The sequence below is a fragment of the Arachis hypogaea genome, chromosome 12 (genome assembly GCF_003086295.3).
Source record: "Arachis hypogaea cultivar Tifrunner chromosome 12, arahy.Tifrunner.gnm2.J5K5, whole genome shotgun sequence".
Lineage (NCBI taxonomy): Eukaryota > Viridiplantae > Streptophyta > Magnoliopsida > Fabales > Fabaceae > Arachis > Arachis hypogaea.
The window spans coordinates 83,134,551-83,158,967 of NC_092047.1; the positions used below are offsets into that span (position 1 = coordinate 83,134,551).

Sequence of the window (24,417 nt, forward strand, 5' to 3'; positions counted from 1 at the left end):
GCAAATCTCAGTCAGGCGGATTTAAACATGATATTTTATTAGATTAAAATAAACAATAAAAGGGATAGAGATACTTATGTAGATTCATTGGCAGGGATTTCAGATAAGCGAATGGAGATGCTTTTCGTTCCTCTGAACCTCTGCTTTCCTGCTATCTTCATCCAATCAGTCTTACTCCTTTCCATGGCTGGCTGTATGCAAGGGCATCACCGTTGTCAGTGGCTACATCCCCTCCTCTCAGTGAATCTTATGCTCACGCACCCTGTCACAGCACGGCTATTCATCTGTCGGTTCTCGATCGTGCTGGAATAGGATTCACCCTCCTTTTGCGTCTGTCACTAACTTCCAGCACTCGCGAGTTTGAAGCTCGTCACAGTCATTCAATCATTGAATCCTACTCAGAATACCACAGACAAGGTTTAGACTTTCCGGATTCTCTTGAATGCCGCCATCATTCTAGCTTACGCCACGAAGATTCTGGTTAGGAGATCTAAGAGATACTCATTCTAGCTTAATTCATGTAGAACAGAAGTGTTTGTCAGGCACGCGTTCATAAGGGGGAAGGATGATGAGCGTCACACATAATCATCACCTTCATCACGTTCTTGGGTGCGAATGGATATCTTAGAAGAGAAATAAGAAGAATTGAATAGAAAACAATAGTACTTTGCATTAATCTTTGAGGAACAGCAAAGCTCCACACCTTAATCTATGGAGTGTAGAAACTCTACCGTTGAAAATACATAAGTGAAGGTCCAGGCATGGCCGAGATGGCCAGCCCCCTAAAACGTGATCAGAGGATCATAAGGTAATCCAAAGATGATTAATACAATAGTAAGAGGTCCTATTTATAATAAACTAGCTACTAGGGTTTACATGAGTAAGTATTTGATGTATAAATCCACTTCCGGGGCCCACTTGGTGTGTGTTTGGGCTGAGCTTAAGTGTTCCACGTGCAGAGGCCATTTGTGGAGTTGAACGTCAGTTTCTATGCCAGTTTGGGTGTTCAACTCTGGTTTTGGATCCTTTTCTGGCGCTGGACGCCAGATTTGGGCAGAAGGCTGGCGTTGAACGCCAGTTTACGTCGTCAATTCTTGGCCAAAGTATGGACTATTATATATTGCTGGAAAGCCCTGGATGTCTACTTTCCAACGCAATTGGAAGCGCGCCATTTCGAGTTCTGTAGCTCCAGAAAATCCACTTTGAGTGCAGGGAGGTCAGAATCCAACAGCATCAGCAGTCCTTTTTCAACCTCTGAATCTGATTTTTGCTCAAGTCCCTCAATTTCAGCCAGAAATTACCAGAAATTACAGAAAAACACACAAACTCATAGTAAAGTCCAGAAATGTAAATTTAACACAAAATCTATTAAAAACATCCCTAAAAGTAACTAGATCCTACTAAAAACATACTAAAAACAATGTCAAAAAGCGTATAAATTATCCGCTCATCACAACACCAAACTTAAATTGTTGCTTGTCCCCAAGCAACTGAAAATTAAAATAGGATAAAAAGAATAGAATATACTATAAATTCCAAACTATCAATGAAACAGAGCTTCAATCATATGAGCGGGACTTATAGCTTTTTGCCTCTTGAATAGTTTTGGCATCTCACTTTATCCATTGAGGTTCAGAATGATTGGCATCTATAGGAACTCAGAGTTCAGATAGTGTTATTGATTCTCCTAGTTCAGTATGATGATTCTTGAACACAGCTATTTTATGAGTCTTGGCCGTGGCCCTAAGCACTTTGTTTTCCAGTATTACCACCGGATACATAAATGCCACAGACACATAATTGGGTGAACCTTTTCAGATTGTGACTCAGCTTTGCTAAAGTCCCTAATTAGAGGTGTCCAGGGTTCTTAAGCACACTCTTTTTTTGCTTTGGACCTTGACTTTAACCGCTCAGTCTCAAGTTTTCACTTGACACCTACACGCCACAAGCACATGGATAGGGACAGCTTGGTTTAGCCGCTTAGACCAGGATTTTATTCCTTTAGTCCCTCCTATCCACTGATGCTCAAAGCCTTGGGATCCTTTTTATTTGCCCTTGCCTTTTGGTTTTAAGGGTTATTGGCTTTTTCTGCTTGCTTTTTCTTTTTCTTTCTATTTTTTTTCTATTTTTTTCGCCTATTTTTTTTTTTTTGCAAGCTTTGTTCTTTGCTGCTTTTTCTTGCTTCAAGAATCATTTTTATGATTTTTCAGATTATCAAATAACATGTCTCCTAGTCATCATTCTTTCAAGAACCAACATATTTAACATTCTTAAACAACAACTTCAAAAGACATATGCACTGTTCAAGCATACATTCAGAAAACAAGAAGCATTGTCACCACATCAATATAATTAAACTAAGTTCAAGGATAAATTTGAAACTCATGTACTTCTTGTTCTTTTGAATTAAAACATTTTTCATTTAAGAGAGGTGATGGATTCATAGGACATTTATAACTTTAAGGCAAAGTTACTAACTATTAATGATCATGTAATGAAGACACAAACATAGATAAGCACATAACATAGAAAACGAAAAACAGAAAAAGTAAGAACAAGGAATGAGTCCACCTTAGTGATGTCCTTGAGCTCTTCTATGTCTCTTCCTTGCCTTGGCTGCTCCTCCTTTATTGCTTTTAGATCTTCTCTGATTTCATGAAGGATGATGGAGTGCTCTTGATGTTCCACCCTTAGTTGCTTCCAATAATTGTGTGGAAGAAAATGTATCCCCTGAGGTATCTCAGGGATTTCTTGATTTGCAGTCAAATATTCTACCACTGAGCTATAGATCCTTTACATAATTGTTTTACCACACCAAACTTAGAATGTTGCTCGCCCTCGAGCAAATGAAGAAGAAGATGTGGAAATAAAAACTAGGATTATGAGGAGGTAAAGTGGGGATCCTGCGGGGTCCACAGATCCTGAGGTGTCAAGGCATTTACATCCCTGCACCAATTTAGGCATGCAAAATGCCCTTGCACACAACTCTGGGCGTTCAGCGCCAGGTTGGTACCCATTTTGGGCGTTCAACGCCCCTTTGCTGCCATTTCTGGCGTTGAACGCCAGAACCATGCTCTGTTCTGGCGTTTGAACGCCAGACAGATGCTCCTCCAGGGTGTGATTTTTCTTCTGCTGTTTTTGATTCCGTTTTCGATTTTTCTATTTATTTTGTGACTCCACATGATCATGAACCTAAGAAAACATGAAAAATAAGAATTAGATAAACATTGGGTTGCCTCCCAACAAGCGCTTCTTTAATGTCAATAGCTTGACAGTGGGCTCTCATGGAGCCTCACAGATGTGCAGAGCTTTGTTGAGACTCTCCAACACCAAACTTAGAGTTTGGATATGGGAGTTCAACACCAAACTTAGAGTTTGGTTGTGGCCTCCCAACACCAAACTTAGAGTTTGACTGTGGGGGCTCTGGTTGACTCTGCTTGGAGAGAAGCTTTTTCTGCTTCCTCTCCATGGTTGCAGAGGGAGATCCTTGAGTTTTAAACACAAGGGAGTCCTCATTCCATTGAAGGACTATTTCACCTCTGTCAACATCAATCACAGCTCTTGCTGTGGCCAGGAAAGGTCTTCCTAGGATGATGGATTCATCCTCTTTCTTTCCAGTATCCAGGACTATGAAATCAGCAGGGATGTAAAGGCCCTCAACTTTTACCAATACATCTTCTACGTGTCCATAAGCCTGTCTTCTTGAGCTGTCTGCCATCTCTAGTGAGATTTTAGCAGCTTGCACCCCATAGATTCCCAGTTTCTCTATTACAGAGAGGGGCATGAGGTTTATACCTGAACCAAGGTCACACAGAGCTTTGAAGATCATGGTGCCTATGGTACAAGGTAGTATGAACTTTCCAGGATCCTGTCTCTTCTGAGGTAATGTCAGTTGATCCAGATCACTTAGTTCATTGATGAACAAGGGAGGTTCAACTTCCCAAGCATCAATGCCAAGCAATTTGGCACTTAGCTTCATGATTGCACCAAGAAACTTGGCAGTTTGCTCTTCAGTAACATCCTCATTCTCTTCAGAAGAGGAATACTCATCAGAGCTCATGAAGGGCATAAGGAGGTTCAATGGAATCTCTATGGTCTTTAGATGAGCCTCAGAGTCCCTTGGTTCCCCAGAGGGAAGCTCCTTATTGATCACTGGACGTCCCAGGAGGTCTTCCTCCTTGGGATTCATGTCCTCTCCTCTCCTCATAGGTTCGGCCATGGCGCTTATGTCAATGGCCTTGCACTCTCCTTTTGGATTCTCTTCTGTATTGCTTGGGAGAGTACTAGGAGGGATTTCAGTGATCCTTTTACTCAGCTGGCCCACTTGTGCTTCCAGATTTCTAATGGAAGACCTTGTTTCATTCATGAAACTTACAGTGGCCTTAGATAGATCAGAGACTAGATTTGCTAAATTAAAAGCATTTTGTTCAGAGTTCTCTGTCTGTTGCTGAGTTGATGTTGAAAAAGGTTTGCTATTGCTAAACCTGTTTCTTCCACCATTATTAAAGCCTTGTTGAGGCTTTTGATCCTTCCATGAGAAATTTGGATGATTTCTCCATGTTGCGTTATAGGTGTTTCCATAAGGTTCACCTAAGTAATTTACCTCTGCTATTGCAGGGTTCTCAGGATCATAGGCTTCTTCTTCAGAAGATGCCTCTTGAGTACTGTTGGATGCAGCTTGCATTCCATGCAGACTCTGAGAAATCATATTGACTTGCTGAGTCAATATTTTATTCTGAGCCAATATGGCATTCAGAGTATCAACCTCAAGAACTCCTTTCTTCATAGGCGTCCCATTACTCACAGGATTCCTTTCAGAAGTGTACATGAACTGGTTATTAGCAACCATGTCAATGAGTTCTTGAGCTTCTGCAGGCGTTTTCTTTAGGTGAATGGATCCACCTGCAGAGGTGTCCAATGACATCTTAGATAACTCAGACAGACCATCATAGAATATATCCAGGATGGTCCATTCTGAAAGCATGTCAGAAGGACACTTTTTGGTCAACTGTTTGTATCTTTCCCAAGCTTCATAGAGAGATTCACCTTCTTTCTGTCTGAAGGTTTGAACATCCGCTCTAAGCTTGCTCAGCTTTTGAGGAGGAAAGTACTTGGCTAAGAAAGCCGTGACCAGCTTATCCCAAGAGTTCAGGCTGTCTTTGGGTTGAGAATCCAACCATAATCTAGCTCTGTCTCTTACAGCAAAAGGGAAAAGCATGAGCCTGTAGACTTCAGGATCTATTCCATTAGTCTTAACAGTATCACATATCTGCAAGAATTCAGTCAAGAACTGAAAAGGATCTTCAGATGGAAGTCCATGAAACTTGCAGTTCTGCTGCATCAGAGAAACTAATTGAGGTTTCAGCTCAAAGTTGTTTGCTCCAATGGCAGGAATGGAGATGCTTCTTCCATGTAAATTTGAATTAGGTGCAGTAAAGTCACCAAGCATCCTCCTTGCATTATTATTATTTTCGGCTGCCATCTCCTCTGCCTGTTCGAAAATTTCTGAAAGGTTATCTCTGGATTGTTGTATTTTAGCTTCTCTTAATTTTCTCTTCAGAGTTCTTTCAGGTTCTGGATCTGCTTCCACAAGAATATTCTTATCCTTGCTCCTGCTCATATGACAAGGAAGAATGGCCAGAAAAATGATAATAATAATAGAGATCCTTTATACCACAGTATAGGGATCCTTTTGTAAGTAGAAGAAGAGGGGGAGATAAAGGATGTGATGTAAAGGAAGAAATGCAACTGTACGAATGGAAGAGATGTGAGATGAGATGTTAGGATATGTATGAATAAATAGAATAGAATGAGAGAGAAGGAGGAAATTTTCGAAAATTATTTTTTGAAAAGGAGTTAGTGGTTTTTGAAAATGGTTTTTTTGAAAAAGTGTTAGTAATTTTCGAAAATTATGTTTTAAAAATTAAAATAATTAATAAATTAAAAAGAAATTTTGAAAAAGGGGAGAGATATTTTCGAAAAATGAGAGAGAGAGAGTTAGTTAGGTGGTTTTGAAAGAGTTAAGAAACAAACAAAAAGTTAGTTAGTTAGTTGAAACAAATTTTGAAAAGATAAGTAGTTAGGAGGTTAGGAAAGATATTTTGAAAAGATATTTTTGAAAAAGATAAGATAAGAAGATATTTTTGAAAAGATATGATTGAAATTAGTTTTGAAAAAGATTTGATTTTTAAAATCACAATTAATGACTTGATTCATAAGAAATCACAAAATATGATTCTAGAACTTAAAGTTTGAATTTTTCTTAACAAGCAAGTAACAAACTTCAAATTTTTGAATCAAAACATTAATTGTTTATGTTATTTTCGAAAATTATGATTTAAAATGAGAAAAAGATTTTTGAAAAATATTTTTGGAATTTTCGAAAATAACTAAGAATTTTGAAAAAGATTTGATTTTTGAAAAAGATTTTGAAAAAGATAAGATTTTCAAATTTGAAAATTTGATTTGACTCATAAGAAACAACTTGATTTTAAAAATTTTTGAAAAAGTCAACTCAATTTTCGAATTTGATGAGAGAAAAAGGGAAAGATATTTTTTTTTATTTTTGAAATTTTTATGAAAAACATGAAAATTATGCAATGTATGAAATTTTTAGATCAAAACAATGAATGCATGCAAGAATGCTATGAATGTCAAGATGAACACCAAGAACACTATGAAGATCATGATGAACATCAAGAACATATTTTTGAAAAATTTTTAATGCAAAGAAAACATGCAAGACACCAAACTTAGAATTCTTTAATGCTTAGGCACTAAGAATTCAAGAATGCATATGATAAACATGAAAAGACACAAAACAAAAAATCATCAAGATCAAACAAGAGGACTTACCAAGAACAACTTGAAGATCATGAAGAACACCATGAGTGCATGATATTTTCGAAAAAATGCAAGATGCATATGCAAGTGACACCAAACTTATAATATGACTCAAGACCCGAACAAGAAACAGAAAATATTTTTGATTTTTATGATTATCTAATTTTTTTGGATTTTTATTTATATTTTTCGAAAATTATATAAAAAAAAAGAAAAAAAAATAAGGATTCCAAAATTTTTAATATGAATTCCAGGAATCTTGCCATGTTAGTCTAAAGCTTCAGTCCAGGAATTAGACATGGCTTTACAGCCAGTCAGGATGCAACATATAATTACATGGGCTGGAGTGATTAGTTGAATACCAATCCCAAAGTAGTTTGGGTATGGCTTCACAGTCAGATATGATTCAACATATTTCATGAAACACTAGAATTCATTCTTAAAAATTTTGAAGCCATAGAATAATTTATTTTTGAAAACATTTTTATTTTTTTATTTTTTTTTTCGAAAACAAAGAAGAATTTTTGAAAGATTTTTGAAAAATTTTTGAAAAGAAAACAAAAAGAAAATTACCTAATCTGAGCAACAAGATGAACCGTCAGTTGTCCAAACTCGAACAATCCCCGGCAACGGCGCCAAAAACTTGGTGGACGAAATTGTGATCACATTAATGTAGTACTCTTTGTTATTGTATGGAATCATTATTATGGCTCTTTACTATGTGTGGACACAACTCCGTTCAACTAACCAGCAAGTGTACTGGGTCGTCCAAGTAATAAACCTTACGTGAGTAAGGGTCGATCCCACAGAGATTGTTGGCTTGAAGCAAGCTATGGTCACCTTGCAAATCTCAGTCAGGCGGATTTAAACATGATATTTTATTAGATTAAAATAAACAATAAAAGGGATAGAGATACTTATGTAGATTCATTGGCAGGGATTTCAGATAAGCGAATGGAGATGCTTTTCGTTCCTCTGAACCTCTGCTTTCCTGCTATCTTCATCCAATCAGTCTTACTCCTTTCCATGGCTGGCTGTATGCAAGGGCATCACCGTTGTCAGTGGCTACATCCCCTCCTCTCAGTGAATCTTATGCTCACGCACCCTGTCACGGCACGGCTATTCATCTGTCGGTTCTCGATCGTGCTGGAATAGGATTCACCCTCCTTTTGCGTCTGTCACTAACGCCCAGCACTCGCGAGTTTGAAGCTCGTCACAGTCATTCAATCATTGAATCCTACTCAGAATACCACAGACAAGGTTTAGACCTTCCGGATTCTCTTGAATGCCGCCATCATTCTAGCTTACGCCACGAAGATTCTGGTTAGGAGATCTAAGAGATACTCATTCTAGCTTAATTCATGTAGAACAGAAGTGTTTGTCAGGCACGCATTCATAAGGGGGAAGGATGATGAGCGTCACACATAATCATCACCTTCATCACGTTCTTGGGTGTGAATGGATATCTTAGAAGAGAAATAAGAAGAATTGAATAGAAAACAGTAGTACTTTGCATTAATCTTTGAGGAACAGCAGAGCTCCACACCTTAATCTATGGAGTGTAGAAACTCTACCGTTGAAAATACATAAGTGAAGGTCCAGGCATGGCCGAGATGGCCAGCCCCCTAAAACGTGATCAGAGGATCATAAGGTAATCCAAAGATGATTAATACAATAGTAAGAGGTCCTATTTATAATAAACTAGCTACTAGGGTTTACATGAGTAAGTATTTGATGTATAAATCCACTTCCGGGGCCCACTTGGTGTGTGTTTGGGCTGAGCTTAAGTGTTCCACGTGCAGAGGCCATTTGTGGAGTTGAACGTCAGTTTCTGTGCCAGTTTGGGCGTTCAACTCTGGTTTTGGATCCTTTTCTGGCACTGGACGCCAGATTTGGGCAGAAGGCTGGCGTTGAACGCCAGTTTACGTCGTCAATTCTTGGCCAAAGTATGGACTATTATACATTGCTGGAAAGCTCTGGATGTCTACTTTCCAACCCAATTGGAAGTGCGCCATTTCGAGTTCTGTAGCTCCAGAAAATCCACTTTGAGTGCAGGGAGGTCAGAATCCAACAGCATCAGCAGTCCTTTTTCAACCTCTGAATCTGATTTTTGCTCAAGTCCCTCAATTTCAGCCAGAAATTACCTGAAATTACAGAAAAACACACAAACTCATAGTAAAGTCCAGAAATGTAAATTTAACACAAAATCTATTAAAAACATCCCTAAAAGTAACTAGATCCTACTAAAAACATACTAAAAACAATGTCAAAAAGCGTATAAATTATCCGCTCATCACTTATGCTTCTAAAACTTTAGATGGTGCCCAGTCTAATTATACTACCACTAAAAAGGAACTTTTAGCCATTGTTTTTACTTTGGATAAATTCCGGACTTATTTACTTGGAACCAAAGTGGTAGTATATTCAGACCATGCGGCTTTAAAATACTTGCTAGCTAAGAAATTGTTAAAACCAAGGTTAATCCGTTGGATATTGCTATTGCAAGAGTTTGATTTAAAGATCAAAGATAGGAGTGGTTCCCAAAAATTTGTGGCGGACCACTTGAGTCGCCTAGAACATATTAAAAGTGACTCCACTACTATCAATGATGCATTTCCACTTGATAGCTTGCAAGGAATATCTGAGATGGTTCCTTGGTATGCCCCCATAGCTAATTATTTGGTTAGTCGCACCTTTCCTTCAAATTTTTCTAAACATCAAAAGGACAAGCTCAAGAGCAAGTCCAAGCATTACATATGGGATGACCCATATTTGTGGAGATGTGGTGCTGGCCAAATAGTTAGAAGGTGTGTTCCATAATCTGAAATCCAGTCTATTTTAGAGGAATACTACTCTTCTGAGAATGGTGGACACTTTGGTCCTCAAAGAAATGCAAGAAAGATTTTAGACTGCAAATTTTGGTGGCCCACACTTTTTAAGGATGCTAATATTTTCTGTGACTCTTGCCACCAATGCCAGAGGTTTGGAAACATATCTAAGAGGGATGAGATGCCCCAACAACTCATGTTGTTTTGTGAAATTTTTTATGTTTGGGGCATTGACTTCATGGGTCCATTTTCAAACTCGAATAGTTTCTTATATATTCTGTTAGCTGTTGATTATATTTCTAAGTGGGTGGAAGCAATTCCTACCCGCAATGATGATGCTAACATGGTTGTTTCTTTTGCTAGGAATAATATTATTTGTCACTTTGGATCACTGATGCCAATGCATTTTAGGCTAGTTTCACAAGCCTTTTTCATTTGTTTTCATTAGGTTTTATACACTTTCTTGAGCTATAAGCAAGTATTTGGGTGAGAATTTCATACATCCCTTAATTCAATTAAACTTGATTATTTATGTGCTTTTCATAAGATTTTATGAAAATTTTACTTGATGATTGAATGATGCAAACATCTTGTGATTATAGCAAACTTTGATGCAATTGTTTGATTGATAATAGGTGGAAAATAAGCTAAGAAAGGGCAAACAAACAAGCAACAAAAGGGTTATGGAAAGGAGCAAAGGAAGCAACATTGGTGGCCAAAGTTGGCTCACTAACGTTGCCTCAAACGTTGATGAAGAAGAGAGGCCAAAGTTGGAGCCAAAGCTGGCCTCCAACGTTATCTTAAACGTCCATGCTCAAGAGGTGCAAATTTAGAGCCAAAGTTGGCCTCCAACTTTGCCTCAAACATCTATAATCAAGAAGCCATAGTTGGAGCCAAAGTTGGCCTCCAACTTTGCTTCAAACGTGGCTAAGGCAAGGAAGAGAAGTCAATGTTTGAGCCAAAGTTGGACCTCAAATGCTACCTCAAACGTTGGCCATGAGGATTTCACGGTGCATAGTTGGAGTCAAAGTTGGCCTCCAACTATGCCTCAAACTACTCAATTCAAGGTACATAGTTGGAGCCAAAGTTGGCCTCCAACTATGCCTCAAACTACTAAACTCATGGTGCAACGTTGGAGGGAAAGTTGGTGATGTGCTCGATGATTTTCAAGTTTTTGGAGTTGGAAAAATGTGCAATGATGCGTACGTATGGGCGACGCACACGCGTGGGTAAGAAAACGTTGATGCACCAATGTTGGGTCAAACTTAATCGCAAACGTTCCAGAATTATGTTGCAAAGTTTGACCCAAGGTTCTTGCTCAAACGTTGAATCCCAATGTGAACTCCAATGTCAATTACAACTTCAATACAAAATGGCACCCATGCAGAGTATGAACGTTAATTTGCAAACGCCCTCATCAACGTTACTAAAGGCCACTCCTAACTAGCTTCAACAGAGGCCAAAGCCCACATCTAAAGACTTCAAGACTGAATGAAGAAAGTGTACAAATAGATAGAATTGAAGTTAGTTAGGAATTACTTTTTGAACTTTTGAATTTTACACTTTTAGGAAGATTGAAAGGGGAAACCCTGAATTACTTTCTCTGTACTTTTCTTTCTAGTTCATGTACTTTCTTTCCGTTTCCATTTTCTGTTAGAATTGAGCTATGAACAACTAAACCCATCTTCATTGGGTTAGGGAGCTCTATTGTAATTTAATGGATCAATTATAGTTTTCATTCTTCTTCTTCTTTCCTTTCTCTTTGATTTACTTGAAAGCTTTTGATCTTCATCAAATTTAGTAGTTGTCTTGGAAAAGAAGCTACTCATACTTGGATTTTCTTTGAACCTTGGAAGAGGAATAAGGAAATCATATTCTTGCTTTCTTATGTTGGACCAAATTGGGGGTTGGATGGATATAGTGACATATAATCCTACCAATACTTTGATTTGGAAATATATGTGGTATAATTAGTGACCATACTTCATCTCTTCTCATGAGCAATTAGATCAAGGAATTGGAAAATTGTTCAAGCTTAGAGAGATTAGATTGCCAAGGAATTGGGATTCAATCACCTAAGATTGCCAAGAGATCAATGAGTTGCATAGATTGAGGAAGAGATGAGAATGAACTTGATCTGGAGAATACAATATCTCCTGATCCCAATAAACTCCCCATCTCTGATCTTCCCATTCTCTTTACTTTCTGTTGTTTACTTTTATGCTTAATCACCCCATTCCCATTTATTTTCTTACAATTTACTTTCTGCCATTTACATTCCGCCATTTACTTTCTGTCATTTACATTCCTTGCTATTTACTTTTCCCGCCATTTAATTTTCTACACCTCCAAATTCAAATATGCTTAGTTCAACTAGAACACTCATCTAATTAAAGTTGCTCAACCAATCAATTCCTGTGGGATTCGACCACACTCTATTGTGAGTTTTTACTTGACGACAATTCGATATACTTGCCGAATGGAAATTTTTTGAGAGACAAGTTTTCGTGCATCAATCACCACGAGCAATCATGAGTGATCGAGGCTCTCATTTTTGTAACAGAAGAATGACAGGTTTGATGAAGAAATATGGCATCATTCACAAGGTGGCGACGGCTTACCATCCCCAAACAAATGGCCAAGCCGAGGTGCCTAATAGAGAGATCAAGTGCATACTCGAGAAGATTGTTAAACCTCATAGAAGGGGCTGGAGCTCTAGGCTTGGAGATGCGCTATGGGCTTATCGGACAGCTTACAAGACACCCATCGACATGAGTCCGTTCCGCCTAGTCTACGGAAAGGCTTGTCACTTTCTAGTAGAGGTAGAACATAAAGCTTATTGGGCTATGAAGGAATGCAACTCAGGATTGGGAGGAGCCAAAATTGAGAGAAAATTACAACTGGAGGAATTGGAATGCCTTCATCTAGAAGCGTATGAAAACTCAAGGCTCTACAAAGAAAAGGTGAAGGCGGTACATGACAAGAACAACAAGAGAAGAGAGTTTAGAGTTGGGGATCAAGTCCTTCTCTACAACTCAAGGTTGAGATTAATGCCGGACAAACCGAGGTCAAGATGGGATGGACCCTACATGTTGGAGAAGGTGGAACCGTATGGAGTTGTCCACCTAAGTCACCCCTCAAGCCCTACCTTCTTCAAAGTCAATGGCCACCGTTTAAAGCTTTATCATGGTGTGAAAGTGAAGAACAACAAGGAGCTGGAGATCTTCCTCTTGAAGGATCCAACAAAGGAAGAGAACTGAGCCTATGGACCGTCCAGCTTAAGGACGTTAAAGAAAAGTGCCAGGTGGGAGGTAACCCACCATGGTATGATATTCCGTTTTATAGTTCTATTTTATTTATTTGCTTATAATTATTTCATTAGTTTTCTTTGTTAATTTTCAAATAAGCATGTTTCCCTTTTGTTCTGCGTTATTTAAAAAAAAAAGAAAAAAAAAAGCATCCCATGCGTAAAGCGTCATAAGGATGCTGGCGCTCTCTGGTATATTTTCCCGAGAGTTGCGCTGGAACTGTGCGGGTGGTGTATTGATGAGTCCATATTTTACGATATATTTTTGGTTTGATTTGAGTGGATTTCATCATATAAACCCACATTCCATCTAAATAGCATGCTTTTGTGATTTCTTCCTAAATTTAGATTAAATGTGAAAACATGCTCTTTTGCACTTAATTTAGTCAATTTTAATTTACTTTAATCTCATTCGGTGCCTTGATGTATTTGTTAAGTAATTTTAGGTTTCCAAGGCAAGTATGGGTTGAAGGAGTTAGGAAAAGAGCATGCAAAAGGGAAGAAACCATGAGGAAATGGAGTTTGGAAGTTTCAGCACCCGTGCGTACGCACAAGTATGCGTGTGTACGCACAAGAAAGATTTGTGAGTGACGCGTACACGTGACCCACGCGTATGCGTGACCCGAATTACGTCAGCTCATTAATTGCAAATCACTGGGGGCGATTTTTGGGCCTCCAAGACCCAGTCCAACTCATTTCTGAAGCTATAAGAGGCCAAAGTGAAGCTGAATGAAGGGGGGCAATTAGGTTTAGTTTTTATGATGTTTTGTCTTAGTTTCTAGAGAGAGAAGCTCCCCCTCTCTCTAGAATTAGGGTTTTTATCTTAGTTTCCTTTTAATTTCAGCACTTTAATTCTTGCTTTAGTGTAGTTTCATTTATGTTTCTATGCTTCTTGTCTTTATCTTCTTCATCTCTTTTATTATTTTCTCTTTTATGTCAATTTTCATGTTATGAACACTTTTGTTATTTTAATTCCAATTAATGCAAATTTATGTTTCTATGTCATTTATTGCTTTCTTTAGTTGTCATTGTCATTTTCTTGCTTTGGTAGCTTTAGAATTTATTTTAATGCATTTTTAATATTATTTTATTTTCATGCACACCAAGTGTTTGATAAAATGCTTGGCTTAGTTTTTCTACACTCTTGGCTTGAAATTTTTGACTTTGGTGATCCTTGAGTCATTGATGTCCATTCTTGTTTAATATATTAGAGTAGTTAGTTGATTTGGTTTTCCTTGACTCTATGTGCCCTTAGTGTTGACATAGGACTTAGGGATTGAAATTAACTATGCCTATTTGACTTATCTTCGATATAAGGTTCACTAAGTAGGATTAACTCTTCATAATCATCATGTGTTTGTGGTCAATGGCTAGGATAGGTAACCTTAGCCTTCAGTTACTTGCCAAGAGGTTTTCTTGCATTTTAATTTTTCTTTCCTTGTCTTTAATTGCTTTTGACTTTTATTGCTTTAATGTTTAATTCCTTGCATGTTTAGTTTTCACACTCTTGGTTGAGAAATTTGGGTGTTTGGGTGGAATTGAATTGTGGATATCCATTCCGCATTGTGTGAGAATAATTAATTGGTTTGGTTTCCATTGACGCTAGTCTTTCACTAAGTAATTAGTGAGTTGACTAGAACTTATGGATTGAGATCAATTATGCTTTTGACTAATTCTCAAGGAGGATTGATTGATTTGGATTGATCTCACATAATTGCCATGTTTGTGGTCTATAACTAGGATAGGAATCCTTAATTATCCACTTCTTGCCAAGAGTCCTTTTTAGCTTTCAATTTCCATTTCCATTGCTTTTGATTGCTTTCCTTTTAATTCCTTGCATGATCATTTAATTCCTTGCTATTTACATTTCTTGCTCTCTTGCTTTCCCAATTCTCACAAACTCCCTTGATCTCATAGCCAATAATATGATATTTCATTGCAACTCCTAGGAAAGACGACCCGAGGTTTAATTACTCTTAGTTATTTTGTATTGACTTTATTATTTGATTGATGCTCAATTGTTGGGTTTGGTCTATACTTACAAAGGACATATTTTACTTTTAGTGTAAAAATCCAAACCCGTGCAGTTAGGCGTTATCATGTGTCTGGCGCACAACCCATCTCACGCATATGCATGACTGATAAATGATGAGCAGATAATTTATACGCTTTTTGGCATTGTTTTTAGTATGTTTTTAGTATATTTTAGTTAGTTTTTATTATGTTTTTATTAGTTTTTATTCAAAAACCATATTTTCTGGACTTTACTATGAGTTTGTGTATTTTTCTGTGATTTCAGGTACTTTCTGGCTGAAATTGAGGGACTTGAGCAAAAATCTGATTCAGAGGCTGAAAAAGGACTGCAGATGCTGTTGGATTCTGACCTCCATGCACTCGAAGTAGATTTTCAGGAGCTACAGAAGCCCAATTGGCGCACTCTCAATTGCTTTGGGAAGTAGACATTCTGGGCTTTCCAGCAATATATAATAGTTCATACTTTGCTCGAGATTTGATGGCCCAAACCGGCGTTCTAAGTCAGCATAAAAATTTTGGCGTCAAAACGCCAGAACTGGCATAAAAGCTGGAGTTAAAAGCCCAAACTGGCACAAAAGCTGGCGTTTAACTCCAAGAAAAGTCTCTACATGTGAAAGCTTTAATGCTCAGCCCAAGCACACACCAAGTGGGTCCTGGAAATGGATTTCTGCACTAACTATTCTAGCTTACTCATTTTCTGTAACCCTAGGTCACTAGTTTATTATAAAAACTACTCTTAGTGATTCATTTTGTACCTCATAACATTTTACATCTGAATTTTGTATCTTCTACGGAATGAGTCTCTAAACCTCATGGTTGGGGGTGAGGAGCTCTGTTGTATTTTGATGAATTAATGCAATTACTACTGTTTTCCACTCAATCACGCTTGTCTCTATTCTAAGATATTCACTCGTACTTCAACTTGATGAATGTGATGATCCGTGATACTCATCACCGTTCTCGACCTATGAATGCGTGCCTGACAACCACCTCCGTTCTACCTTAGACTGAGTGCTTATCTCTTAGCCTTCTGATTCAGATCAGAGTCTTCGTGGTATAGGCTAGAATTATTGGCAGCCATTCTTGAGATCCGGAAAGTCTAAACCTTGTCTGTGGTATTCCGAGTAGGATCTGGGAAGGGATGACTGTGACGAGCTTCAAACTCGCAAGTGCTGGGCATAGTGACAGACGCAAAAGGATCAATGGATCCTATTCCAGCATGAGTGAGAACCGACAGATGATTAGCCGTACGGTGACAGCGTATTTGGACCATTTTCACTGAGAGGACAGATGGTAGTCATTGACAATGGTGATCCACCAACATACAGCTTGCCATGGAAGGATCCTTGCGTGCGTGAAGAAGAAGACAGTAGGAAAGTAGAGATTCAGAAGACAGAGCATCTCCAAAACCTCAACCTATTCTCCATTACTGCATACCAAGTATTTATTTCATATTCTTTTACTTCTTACAATTAAATCTGAGAACTATTGATATCCTGACTAAGAGTTACAAGATAACCATAGCTTGCTTCAAGCCGACAATCTCCGTGGGATCGACCTTTACTCACGTAAGGTATTACTTGGACGACCTAGTGCACTTGCTGGTTAGTTGTGCGGAATTGCAAAAGTGTGATTGTGATTTCGTGCACCAATAAACTCCAATTTTGTGGTTTATATTGTGTAGAATTTGAGGGGTTTTGTCAATATTTTTCACACTTATTCACAAGAATTGCATGGTTTTGTGTTCTCTTCCTAATATTACTTCATGATGGAAAACATGCTTCTTTTGCCTTAGAATTGCCATATTTTGATCCTCTTTTATTACCATTCGATGCTGTGACGTGTTTGTTGAGTGATTTAAAAATTTATAGGGCAAGAATGGCCTAGAAGAGAGAAATAAAGCATGCACAAGTGGAAGGAACATGAAGATTTGGATTTTGGGAATTTCAGCATGGGCGCGTACGGGCACCTCGCGCACACACGTGGGTGCGGACAGCTGGAAACGGCGCGCGAAGATCGGCGCATCTGCGTGGATTAGCAAAACCCCCCCATTGACGCGCACGCGTACATGTCGCGCATGCGTGGATCGCAAAAATCAATCAGCGCGCACGCGTGTATGGCGCGTACGCGCGACAAGCTGCACGTGACCTCATTAAAAGAAATCGTGCCTGGCGATTTCTGAGGCTGAAGAGGCCCAAATTCAAGCTGGTTCTGCATGGAAAAGACCCAATGATGCTAGGGGGAAAATGGCGGATCATTCATTCACACTTAGACACAATTTTAGCTAGTTTTTGGTTTTTGTTCTTCTAGAGAAAGAAACCCTTGTTCCTCTCAAGATCTAGTTTGATTTGATCTTTTCTTGTTAAATTATGAATTGGATCTTGTTGATTTCTAGTTTTGATTACTTAATTTGAATTTCTTAGTTTAATTTTGTTTAGATCTTGTGTTAGATTTTTGTTTTCTTGTCAATTGTCATTTTCTACCCATTTTGTGAATCTTATGGATCTTGAATTGTTAATGTTAAATTGATGATTTCCATGATTAATTGTGTTGCTTGAGTGATTTTACATTGATAACTGTTAGTGGGTACTTGTTAATTTCAATTTAATTTCATTTTGAATATGTCTTTTAGTGATGCTTACCATGTGTTTGATGAAATATTTCCTTTGATTATGGAGTAGTTTTCTTTACTCTTGGCTTAGGCTAAGGGAATTGAGTGACCTTGAGTCATTGGGTCTCATTGAATTGGTGATTTGAGAACCCTTGGTGATCAACTTGATACCCATTAACACTAACCCACTACTAATCTAATTAGTAGATAGGTTGGAACTTATGGGTTGATGTGATTAAACCTATTTGACGTACTTCAAACTTAGGAGTAGACACTACGTACTTAAGGCTTTTAGGAAGTAGACTTAATGGGTTGGTACCTCATAATTATCAATATTTAGTATGTAGACAAGGATGGAGATCTCAATTTCTCATGCCTAGCCAAGAGTTGCTTTTATTATTCATATTTGAAAACCCAAAATTTCAATTGCTTAATTCTAGTTATAGTTACTTGTTAGTTTTAGAGTAGAATTATATCATTCATTCTCTTATTAGTTTGGAATTGCTCATACCTTGCTTTAGCTACTTGACTTAGTTTCTTGCATCTTAAGATTTCTTGTTTGCTTAAGTCCTTTTGTTTAAATCTTTGCTCATGACTTGCAACCCCGAAATTCTAACCAATGTTGAAGCACATGTTTGCCCATTCCTTGTAAGACGACCTGAGGTTTGAATACTTCGGTTACTTTTATTGGGGTTGAACTTGTGACAACCAATTTCTTAAAATTTGATCTGAGAGTTGACTATCGGTTTGGACTATACTAGCAACGGAAATATTTTGTGAAATTCTGAACCGGTGTACATTCTTAGCACCATCAAATTTTTGGCTCCGTTGCTGGGGAATGGTTGCAACATATGCCTTGATATTGGTTATGTGAATACGTGAATAGTATAGATAGTTTATTTGCTTTCAATACTTAGTTATAGTTTAGATTTCTTTTGTATGTGTGCTATGACTCCCAAGTTTGATGACTCGGTCTCATCCGAATTCTAGCTTAGCCGAGTTTGGCCCTTAGATTGAAAGAACTTTGTTACACACTCGGCAAGCTAGACGACGGTTGGACTATACGGCTAGTACTTTGGCCTCTCTTGAGGAACACATAGAATCACTAGACGATACCGAGACTGACTTGGAGTCTGCTACTTCCTATTCTTCTGTTGGCACTACTAATACATCTTTGCATCCCACAGGTGAACCATACATGACGGAGCCACGCCGGATCACTTTGCATGAGCAAGGGGCTCCGGATATCATACTTCAACCTTTGCAAACGAGGTATCCCAACCTTGATCCAAACTTTGAGTTGAAGAATAGCTTGATAAATCTACTTCCTAAGTATCATGGGTTGCCGGGTCAAGACCCCATCCGACATCTAAGAGATTTTCAAGTTGCTTATTCTACGACTCGAAGGCATGGAGCCGATGAGGTGGCTATTATGGTTTTTGCCTTTCCCTTCTCTCTTGAGGGGCAAGCAAAGACATGGTTTTACTCACAACTGGATGAGATGGTGACAAATTGGGATTTCTTGAGAAGAGAGTTTCTAGACAAATTCTTTCCACCGGAGAAGACCGACTACATCCGGAAGGAGATTTCGGGTATAATGCAAAAGGACCAAGAGAGTTTGTATGAGTATTGGACTCGGTTCAAGAGGCTATTGGAATCTTATTCACGCCATGGATTGGATACTCACTTGCTCATCAGTTATTTCACTGGAGGTCTTTGTGCGGAAGATAGAAGATTGCTCACCGCTTCTCGTGGTGGTTCTCTTTCAAAAAACAAGACGGCGGGAGAAGTTTGGAGCTTGATAAATGATGTTGCCGAGGCTACACAACATGTAAGGGTGAGAAGTAATCGTCTTAAGGGTGTAGCGGAAGCATCCCCTTCCAAGACAAGCTTAACCAAGGCGCTTGGGGACATGACCATTATCCTTACACAGATACAAAAAGATCAAAAAGCATTCTACTCCATCCAAGACATCCAAGCTCCACCCCAAGTTGCTCAACTTGAAGGCCCTCCTAGAATTTATAGTTTGTGCTCTAGCACCACACATTACACCGATTAATGTCATCAAATTCAAGAGGAGTATGCCCTTGCCATGGTCAATGTGAACTACAACAATCGTCCACCCTATCCCTCTCAAGGACAAAACAATTACTCTCATGGTAATAATCAAAATCAAAGGTGGAGGGATAATGCACAAGGGAGCAATCAAAACCAAATATGGAGCAACTCTTCTTCTCACAACAACAACAACCAATCTTCATCCCAATACCACCATAACAACAACAACCACCAAGCCAACCAAAATCATCACAACCAAAACCAAAACAACTAAACCAAATACCAAGCACCACATCATAAACAACAATCCAACCAAGCCTCTTCATCTTCCAATAATCAAGTTGATGAGCTTAGAGCTACCATGGAGAAACAAGAGGAGAACAATAAGGCTCAATTCAATACCTTGAGTGCACAATATGGTAACATGAGTGCTCAACTAGCCAATCTCACTGACATAATTTCGAAGTTGTCCTTGTCCTCCTCCAACAACAACACCAACCAATTCTCAAGCTCTTCTAATCTTCCATCCCAACCTCTTCCAAACCCCAAGGGCGGTCTCAACGCCATCACTCTACGGTCGGGAACTACATTGGAGGAGATACCTCCTAGGGTCATGGAAAACATTCATGAGGAAGAAGTGGTTGTTGAAGCTTCACATGAAGAAGAGGAGGTAGACAAAAGGCATGAGGAAGAAGGAGTAAGCCTTAAGGAACCTAAGAGGAAAGCTATAGTGGATGAGTCCATTCCTATCCCATTCCCTTCCATGGTGAAGAAGGCAAAGAAGACTCCAGAGTTTGATTTAAATATGCTTCAAGTGTTCAAGAAGGTGGAGGTCACCATCCCACTTCTTGACGCCATCCAACAAATTCCAAAGTATGCAAAATTCTTGAAGGACTTGTGTACACACAAGGATAGGATAGGTGAGTTGGAGACATTATCCTTGGATAATTCTATTTCTTCCTTAATGAAGCCTAATCCTGAGAAGTATAGCGATCCTGGACCTTGTTTGGTGTCTTGTAGTATTGGTGGAATTGCTTTTCATGATGATCTAGGGGCTTGCGTAAGCATCATGCCCTTATCTATCTTTGTGCGGTTAAATTTGGCTCCATTAAAGAGGTCGACGGCAAAATTTGCCTTAGCCAACAAGAGCGTAATTACCGTTGTGGGAATAGCAGAGGATGTACTTGTGGCGATCAAGGACTTGGTATTTTCAATTGACTTTTACATCCTTGAAATGCCTCCAATAGAGAATAGAAGCTCCTCCTCCGTTCTACTTGGTAGACCCTTCCTTAAGACCTCTAAATTCAAGCTAGATGCCTTCACCGGTACATATTTCTTTGAGGTCGGAGACAAGACTATCAAGTTTAATTTGGAAGAAGCCATGAAGCACCCTCCCGAAGAGCATTCCATTCTCCGGTGTGATGTAATCGATGAAGTGGTATCGGAAGTGAGAAAAGAAGACCACAACAAGTTGTGCTACCTTATTGTTGAAGAGATGGATTACCAAGAAGGTGAACAAGAGGAAGTTGTTGAGAATGAACTCCGTGAGCTTGATGAAAAGGAACCTCATCTTGAGGCAAAGAGTGAACTGAAGCCTCTTCCATCTCATTTGAAATATGCTTTCTTAGAGGACAACCAAAGGTTTTCGGTCATTATTGCTAGTGAGCTTTCTAGTGAAGAAGAAGGAAAGCTCCTAGATGTTCTAAGAAAGTACAAGGAAATTGGTTGGAGCTTAGCTGATATTGTGGGGATTGACCCCCACAAGTGCATGCATCGTATCTTTCTCCAAGAGGGAGCTCGGCCGGTTAGGCAACCACAAAGAAGGCTCAACCCAACCATCATTGATATGGTAAAGAAGGAGGTCACTAGGCTACTTGACGCAGGTATCATATACCCAATTTCTGATAGTGAGTGGGTGAGCCCGGTCTAGGTTGTTCCCAAAAAATCGGGCATCATTGCGGTAAGAAAGGATGATGGTAAAGTGGTCACCAAGAGAGTACAAAATGCTTGGCAAGTGTGCATCGATTATCGAAGGTTGAATGCCGTTACAAGGAAGGACCACTACCCTTTGCTCTTTATCGATTAGATGTTGGACCGGTTGGCGGGTAAATCCCATTATTGCTTTCTTGATGAATTCACTGGTTACTTCCAGATTCACATTGCTCCTGAAGATCAGGAAAAGACCACATTCACTTGCCCTTTTGGCACCTTTGCTTACAAAAGGATGCCATTTGGACTATGCAATGCACCTGCTACTTTTCAGCGGTGTATGATGGTGCACGAAATTGTGATGTCCAGGCTCAAACAATCCCTGGCAACGTGAGCAACTTGGTGCTCTGATCTCAATACATAATTGTCACAACTTCGATACAACTAACCAGCAAGTGCACTGGGTCGTCCAAGTAATACCTTACGTGAGTAAGGGTCGAATCCCACGGAGATTGTTGGTATGAAGCAAGCTATGGTCACCTTGTAAATCTCAGTCAGGCGGATATAAAATAATTATGGAGTTTTCGAATTTAATATAATAAATAGAATAGGGATAGAGATACTTATGTAAATCATTGGTAGGAATTTCAGATAAGCGAATAGAGATGCTTTTCGTTCCTCTGAACCTCTGCTTTCCTGCTATCTTCATCCAATCAGTCTTACTCCTTTCCATGGCTGGCTTTATGTGATACATCACCACTGTCAATGGCTACTTTCGGTCATCTCTCGGGAAAATGATCCAATGCCCTGTCACGGCACGGCTAATTGTCTGGAGGCATCACCCTTGCCAATGGCTTCATCTTATCCTCTCAGTGAATAATATGCTCACGCACCCTGTCACGGCACGGCTATTCATCTGTCGGTTCTCGATCATGCTGGAATAGGATTTACTATCCTTTTGCGTCTGTCACTAACGCCCTGCAATCGCGAGTTCGGAGCTCGTCACAGTCATTCAATCATTGAATCCTACTCGGAATACCACAGACAAGGTTTAGACCTTCCGGATTCTCTTGAATGCCGCCATCATTCTAGCTTACGCCACGAAGATTCTGGTTAGGAGATCTAAGAGATATTCATTCTAGCTTAATTCATGTAGAACAGAAGTGTTTGTCAGGTACGCGTTCATAAGGGAGAAGGATGATGAGCGTCACACATAATCATCACCTTCATCACGTTCTTGGGTGCGAATGGATATCTTAGAAGAGAAATAAGAAGAATTGAATAGAAAACAGTAGTACTTTGCATTAATCTTTGAGGAACAGCAGAGCTCCACACCTTAATCTATGGAGTGTAGAAACTCTACCGTGAAAATACATAAGTGAAAGGTCCAGGCATGGCCGAGATGGCCAGCCCCCTAAAACGTGATCAAAGGATCATAAGGTAATCCAAAGATGCCTAATACAATAGTAAAAGGTCCTATTTATAATAAACTAGCTACTAGGGTTTACATGAGTAAGGAATTGATGCATAAATCCACTTCCGGGGCCCACTTGGTGTGTGTTTGGGCTGAGCTTAAGTGTTCCACGTGCAAAGGCCATTTGTGGAGTTGAACGCCAGGTTTTGATCCATTTCTGGCGTTCAACTCTGGTTTTGGATCCTTTTCTGGCGCTGGACGCCAGATTTGGGCAGAGAGCTGGCGTTGAACGCCAGTTTACGTTATCTATTTTTGGCCAAAGTATGGACTATTATATATTTCTGGAAAGCCCTGGATGTCTACTTTCCAACGCAATTGGAAGCACGCCATTTCGAGTTCTGTAGCTCCAGAAAATCTACTTTGAGTGCAGGGAGGTCAGAATCCAACAGCATCAGCAGTCCTTCTTCAATCTCTGAATCTGATTTTTGCTCAAGTCCCTCAATTTCAGCCAGAAAATACCTGAAATCACAGAAAAACACACAAACTCATAGTAAAGTCCAGAAATGTGAATTTAACATAAAAACTAATGAAAACATCCCTAAAAGTAACTAGATCCTACTAAAAACATACTAAAAACAATGCCAAAAAGCGTATAAATTATCCGCTCATCACAACACCAAACTTAAACTGTTGCTTGTCCCCAAGCAACTGAAAATCAAATAGGATAAAAAGAAGAGAATATACTATAAATTCCAAACTATCAATGAAACAGAGCTCCAATCATATGAGCGGGACTTATAGCTTTTTGCCTCTTGAATAGTTTTGGCATCTCACTTTATTCATTGAGGTTCAGAATGATTGGCATCTATAGGAACTTCAGATTTCGAATAGTGTTATTGATTCTCCTAGTTCAGTATGATGATTCTTGAACACAGCTATTTTATGAGTCTTGGCCGTGGCCCTAAGCACTTTGTTTTCCAGTATTACCACCGGATACATAAATGCCACAGACACATAATTGGGTGAACCTTTTCAGATTGTGACTCAGCTTTGCTAAAGTCCCCAATTAGAGGTGTCCAGGGTTCTTAAGCACACTCTTCTTTTGCTTTGGACCTTGACTTTAACCGCTCAGTCTCAAGTTTTCACTTGACACCTACACGCCACAAGCACATGGTTAGGGACAGCTTGGTTTAGCCGCTTAGACCAGGATTTTATTCCTTTAGGCCCTCCTATCCACTGATGCTCAAAGCCTTGGGATCCTTTTTATTTCCCTTGCCTTTTGGTTTTAAGGGTTATTGGCTTTTTCTGCTTGCTTTTTCATTTTTCTTTCTATTTTTTTTTATTTTTTTTTCTGCAAGCTTTGTTCTTTGCTGCTTTTTCTTGCTTCAAGAAT

General features: G+C 39.1%; 1 protein-coding gene across 1 annotated transcript in view; it reads left to right on the forward strand.

Annotated features, from left to right (window-relative positions):
* Window positions 1-12,238: 12,238 nt before the first annotated feature.
* The window catches only part of LOC140176771 (uncharacterized), a 43,984-nt gene continuing 31,805 nt past the window's right edge, over window positions 12,239-24,417 (forward strand). Inside the window, exon 1 of the mRNA XM_072208315.1 lies at window positions 12,239-12,780. Within this exon, the coding sequence (XP_072064416.1) occupies window positions 12,239-12,780 (542 nt within the window). The remainder of the gene's footprint in view (window positions 12,781-24,417) is intronic.